At 41.5% G+C, this 6,292-nt stretch overlaps 1 protein-coding gene across 1 annotated transcript; it reads left to right on the forward strand.

The window, feature by feature from the left end:
* Positions 1-841: 841 nt before the first annotated feature.
* Positions 842-2,359, forward strand: LOC149815387 (uncharacterized). The gene is made up of 4 exons (XM_089990535.1): positions 842-1,018; positions 1,172-1,311; positions 1,500-1,671; positions 1,766-2,359. Exons 1-4 carry the CDS (start codon positions 842-844, stop codon positions 2,357-2,359), a joined length of 1,083 nt encoding a protein of 360 aa, XP_089846661.1.
* Positions 2,360-6,292: the final 3,933 nt, after the last annotated feature.

Genomic DNA, 6,292 nt, shown 5'->3' on the forward strand with positions numbered 1-6,292 from the left:
CATTAAATAATTTAAGTTAAATGAAATACTCATCCTTGAAGAATGATGTACTGTTGATATGACTTTCCTAAAACTTGTAGAATCTACAGATTTTGTTAATGTGAATAATTGTATCTTTAATTCAGTTATCTTTTGCACTGTATCATGAATTAGAAAGCATAATGTTTTTCTTAGAATGATATAAATTTCCATGCTAGTTATATCTATAGTTGTTGCACATATTTGTACACAGGACACTGAGCACCACATATGAATATAATGCTTCTTACGCAAACAGGGGAGTCTGACCCTTCTGCTTTAAATATTTTTCAGGAAGCAACTAAATTGGAGTATCGTGGGCGTCGCGTATGGAAGTAGTCAAGAGATCTCAGTTATTCAGTGTTTTCTATTTGAACTCTGATTAGTAGATTTACATTTTTGTCATGGGATGTAATTAATGCTTTAATTAATGAATGTTATGTTTTATTACTTCTCTGTTTTACCCTGTAATGCACCCGATTTGTGTTTTTCGTACTTCCGCTATTTCGAAAAAAAAATTTTACTCCAAAATTTTTACTATAAAAAGTTGGGGCGTTACAGCTTTGGTATTAGAGCAGGACTGAATAATTTGAGATCTTGGCTCTTTTAGCAACCGTGATGACTCTGTAAGTATGTAGAAAGGTTGTTTTTATAATGTAAAAGATAAAAACCATATGAGTATGTAGTATTATTTTACAAAATTATGGCCAAGGTTATAATGAATTTTAAATTTCTCAATTAGATGGCTTGGGCAAATCGTTGTAACGATATTATGGAAACGCTACATAACCTAGCCAAAGTAGTAGGCCAGCAAGCTACGACAATGCAGCAGATGGGCAACAGATTACACCAGGTGGCCCATGAGAAGAGTACGAATGGTGGGACTATGTCCTACAAGAAATTCATGGACATGGATCCTTCTGCTTTCTCCGAAAAGACGGATCCAGAAGCTACTGAGAGTTGGATCCGGGAGATTGAACGTATCTTTCGTGTACTGGAGGTGCCCGAGTTGCGTCGGGTGGACTTTGGGACTTATCGTCTCAAGGATCATGCTGAAAAGTGGTGGGAAACCACCAAGACAGTCAAGTTCCAGGACGGCCCAGTATCCTGGACTGAATTCGTAGAAGTCTTCAATGCCACCTGTTTTTCCAAGCACGAGAGGGCAAAGAAGATGCAGGAGTTCTTGGACCTGCAGCAGGGTGAGTTGTCCCTCGCCGATTACATCACTAAGTTCCACAGTTTGGAACGCTATTGCCCAAATGTGTATACATCGGATGAGGACCGGGCAATGAAGTTTGCTCGAGGCTTGAAGATGGGTTTGTGAAACCGTCTGTATACCCGAGGGCCCAAGAGCCTCAACGAAGTCATTCAGGTAAAACCACTATATTCATTGTGATACAAGTCTTGTTTTAAGTTATCAAAGTTAACACTTAGACTATCAAGAAACGTTGACTAGTTATCAAACTATCCTTGTTATTCAGGTTGCGACTCTCCTCGACGATGACTGGAAGGAGGGACAAAAGTCGCAAAAGAACAGAACGGCGGTTCAGAAACCCAAGTTCAAGAAGAGGTTTGGTGGAAAACGTTTTAACCATCAAACCAAGAAACCAAGGCATGACGGAGGTACCTGACCATGCCAGGGCAGAATCAGAGGTGCCATAAGTGCAACCGCTTTCACCCCGGACAACAATGTCCCTGTGAGACAAGAGGTTGTCTCTACTGTGGAAAGATGGGACACTACATCAAGGAGTGTCGGAAGAAGCAGGCCGATGATGCACGGCGCAGCACTGGAGGACAGCAACACCGTGCACCGCCACCACAACCTCAGGCGGCCCCACAGCGCGTAGCAGGACGCGTGTATGCCACTACCGCTAACCAATTGGAGAAGGAGGACCTTGTCCAAGGTACCATGCTTGTTTCGGGCCAAGCTGCCCTTGTCTTATTTGATTATGGAGCTTCACATTCCTTTATATCTGTAAATTTTGCAAAACAACTTAGTAATCCCACTGAATCATTGAACCATGAATTAGTGGTATACAACCCCATAGGGCTCAATGAAATCTATGTGAACTATATGCCAGAAGTAGAGATCATATTAGGGAATCACAACCTACCTGCTAATTTAGTATTACTCGATATGACCGAGTATGATGTCATACTAGGCATGGACTGGCTATTTGAACACTATGGCAGAATTCTCTGTAGGGAAGGGAAGGTCATCTTATCCCGACCTAGTATGTCAGAGGTTGTATTTCGTCTAGCAAGACTTGGGATTCAAAAGAGAATGGTTTCAACTCTCAAAGCCCAGAAGTACCTCCGCCGGGGAGATATGGCTTTCTAGTTAGTATGATTGGAGGTGAAACAAAACTAACTCCACTTGAGGATTTGGAAATTGTTCGTGATTTTGCCGACATATTTCAAGAGGAACTTCCAGAACTTCCTCCTCAGCGGGAAGTCGAGTTCGGAATAGAACTGATGCCAAGTACGAAGCCAATATCAAGAGCACCCTATCGGATGGCACCAGCAGAATTGAAAGAATTAAAGAAGAAGTTGTAGGAGCTGATGGAGCGTGGTTTTGTATGACCAAGCACTTCTCCATGGAGAGCATCAGTCCTGTTCGTGAAAAAGGACAGTTCTATGAGACTATGCATAGACTATAGAATGATGAACCAAGCAACTATGAAGAACAAATATCCTCTACCCCGTATTGAGGATTTATTTGATCAACTGAAAAGAGCAAAAGTCTTTTCTAAGATTGATTTGAGGTCAGGTTATCATCAGCTAAGAATAAAAGATGAGGATATTCCAAAATCAGCATTTTGGACAAGATATGGGCATTTTGAATTTGTGGTGATGCCATTTGGACTCACTAATGCCCAGCGGCATTCATGGACCTGATGAATCGGGTATTCAGACCATACTTAGACTCCTTCGTCATTATCTTCATTGATGACATACTGATATATTCAGAAAATATGGAGGAACACAAAGAACATCTAAAATCGTTTTGGAAACCCTCCGGACACATCAGTTATACGCCAAGTTCTCGAAATGTGAATTTTGGCTTGAAGAAGTCATGTTCCTTGGGCATGTGATTTCGAAGAATGGAGTTTCAGTAGACCCTGCCATGGTTGAAACTGTGATGAATTGGTCACAACCAAAGAATGTCAGTGAAATCCGAAGCTTTCTAGGATTAGCTGGCTATTATCGACGATTCATTTAAGACTTCTCTCGAATCGCTATGTCAATGACAAAGCTTTTACGAAAAGGGGTAAAGTTTGATTATAATGAGAAGAGCGAAGAGAGTTTTCAAACCCTTAAAGCTAAGCTTACCACAGCCCCGATGTTAGCCTTACCGTCTGGAAGCGAAGGATTCGTGGTGTATACAGACGCTTCTGGTACTGGACTGGGATGTGTACTGATGCAGCACGACAAGGTCATTGCATATGCATCACGACAACTGAAGATTCATGAGAAGAATTACCTCACTCACGACCTGGAGTTGGCAGCCATGGTTTTTGTTTTAAAGGTTTGGAGACATTATCTATATAGAGAGCAGTTCGAAGTCCTTACTGATCATAAAAGTTTGAAGTACCTGTTTTCTTAGAAGGAACTCAATATGCGACAAAGAAGGTGGCTCGAGTTCATCAAGGATTACGAATTTACAATCTCGTACCATCCCGAAAAAGCAAATGTTGTTGCTGATGCCCTTAGTCGCAAGGCTGAGAGAGATTTATCTAGCCTGATAAGTCTTGGATGTGAGATGATTTCTGAGTTCACAGAATGGAGACCTTTCTCCGATGATCAAGGCATACTTAGGTTGTCTAGCCTGACGATACGATCAGAACTGCGAGAGCGGATCATGATTAAGCAAAAAGAAAACTCACAGTACGGGAAGATGGAGGCATTGGCGTTGCAAGAAGACACTGTTTTCCAGCGCAAAGAGGATGGAAGTATATGGTTTAAGGATCGGCTATGGGTGCCGAGCGACCCATAGACCAGAGAAGAGTTATTGGCAGAGGCACATAAGAGCAAGTATACTATTCACCCGGGCAGTACCAAGATGTTTAAGGATCTACAACTCAGGTATTGGTGGAATGGAATGAAGCGCGATGTTGCAAGATATGTCGCGAAGTGTCTGACATGTCAACAAATCAAGATTGATCATCAAAGGCCAGAAGGAATGATACAGCTGATGGAAATTCCTCAATGGAAATGGAAACATATCATGATGGATTTCGTGATGGGGTTACCGCGAACCCGAAAGAACGATGACTCTATTTGGGTAGTGGTTGACCAACTCACTAAGTCAGCCCATTTCCTACCGATGAGAAAGAATCAGTCACTTGAGAGCTTGACCGACCTGTATATCCAGGAGATAGTACAATTACATGGGGTGCCAATCTCTATTATATCCGACAAAGACCCTTGGTTTACCTCACGACTGTGGGGGCAGTTACAAAAGGCATTGGGAACTAAGTTGAAGTTCAGCACTGCCTTTCATCCACAAACCGACGGACAGTCAGAAAGGACCATACAAACACTGGAGGACATGCTTTATGCCTGTATGTTGGATTGGAAAGGCGAATGGGACACTCACGTGGTACTAGCAGAATTCACTTATAATAATAGCTACCATGCGAGTATTGGCATGGCACCCTTCGAAGCACTGTATGGGCGGCCTTGTAGGTCACCAGTATATTGGGATGAAGTTGGCGAAAGAACAGTTGAGTCGCCAATGGTACTTCAATATTACACTGAACAAATACAAAAGATTCGAGATCGACTTAGAGCAGCACAGAGTCGACAGAAAAGTTATGCGGATCAGCGACGCAGAGAGCTTAGTTTTGAAGTGGGAGATGCAGTGTTTGTCAAGGTATCGCCAACCAAGAGCGTTTTCAGATTCAGAAAGAAGGGGAAGTTGAGTCCTAGATACGTCAGACTTTTCCTGATATTAGAGCGAATCGACGAAACTGCTTATCGAGTTGAGCTACCATCTCAACTTGCCAAGATTCATAATGTATTTCACGTATCAATGTTGAGAAAATACATTCAAGATCCGTCACACATGATTTAGTTTGAGGACATCAGTGTACAAGAAGATCTGACCGTAGAAGAGAGACCGATCGAAGTTGTAGATCGCAGTGAGCGGGTGATGCGAAACAAGATCATCCCACTAGTCAAAGTGAGATGGAGACATCATGGCTTAGAAGAATGCACGTGGGAACCAGAAGCAGCAATGAAAGACAAGTACCCTCAATTGTTTGATTGATATGTATTACAAATTTCGCAGACGAAATTTCTATTTAGAGGGGAAGGATGTAAAACCTGTGAAATTTACAAAATTCTAAATGAATAAAAGTGGAGCATTTATGTGAAATAGTGAGATTTTATGCTAAGCAATACAATTCTTGATGATTTGAGGTTTCTAGAATGAAACCGGTAACAAACCCTCAAAATTTGTATTTGGATCCGAATCTTGACAAAATCTGATAATCCGACTCGGTTCACGGGACCCAATGGTAAATTAAATGGTTTCAGGATAATAGCGTCAGATCCGAAACACATTTAAGGTAAGAGAGGGCAAGTTTAGAACCAACGGGTGAAAAATCCACTTGAAAATGGAAGAAATCCATCAACAAGGAAAAACGTCCAAATATGACATAGATAGATTTTTCTTGCAAAAGTAAACACCAAGTGATGGTGTGGTGTTGTGGTAGGGTACACAGTTGTTTGGAGCCACAACCCAATTTCAAAGCCCTGGAGTGCCCACGTAGAAATGAAAAACATTGCCTTTTCATGAAATTCGGAACGAAACTGAAAGGGTTAAATACAATTTAATCCACACACTTTGCAACAAAAAGAAATGTAGCACAATTGGTGGGGCTCGTTACCCCTTAGGTTGAAAACCCAAGTTCAAAACCCCATGTGCACAGATTTTTCTTTTTACACACAAAAGTTAAAAAATTTCTTGGAAAAAAAATAAAATAAAAAAAGGGGAAATCGTGGATGAGTTAAACCCCTACTTTCTAGAACCTCTCCCACAATAAACGTGTGGGAGTTGGCCTTTGTGCTTCCCCTTTTTCAAGAAATATGGGAAATCCCCCCAAATGTGGTGGGGGGTACCCATAAAGCAACCTTGGAAAAACAATTTGCTAAAGAGGAAAAAGGGGAAATCTTGGAAGTTTCTAAACAAACCACACAAAACATGGGCTGGAAGTTGAGTTTTTGAAAAACCTAAACTCCCTTAAGAATGGGGGAGAATTAAATGAGG

This window comes from Nuphar pumila, chromosome 15 (genome assembly GCF_984573655.1).
Source record: "Nuphar pumila chromosome 15, dmNupPumi1.hap1.1, whole genome shotgun sequence".
NCBI lineage: Eukaryota > Viridiplantae > Streptophyta > Magnoliopsida > Nymphaeales > Nymphaeaceae > Nuphar > Nuphar pumila.

Coding starts and splice junctions, on each gene's coding strand:
- LOC149815387 (XM_089990535.1), top strand. CDS start 842: ATGCAGCAGATGGGCAACAGATTACACCAGGTGGCCCATGAGAAGAGT. Junction 1,312..1,499: donor GATGAGGACCGGGCAATGAA/GTTTGCTCGAGG, acceptor CTTGTTATTCAG/GTTGCGACTCTCCTCGACGA. Junction 1,672..1,765: donor ATGCCAGGGCAGAATCAGAG/GTGCCATAAGTG, acceptor CACTACATCAAG/GAGTGTCGGAAGAAGCAGGC.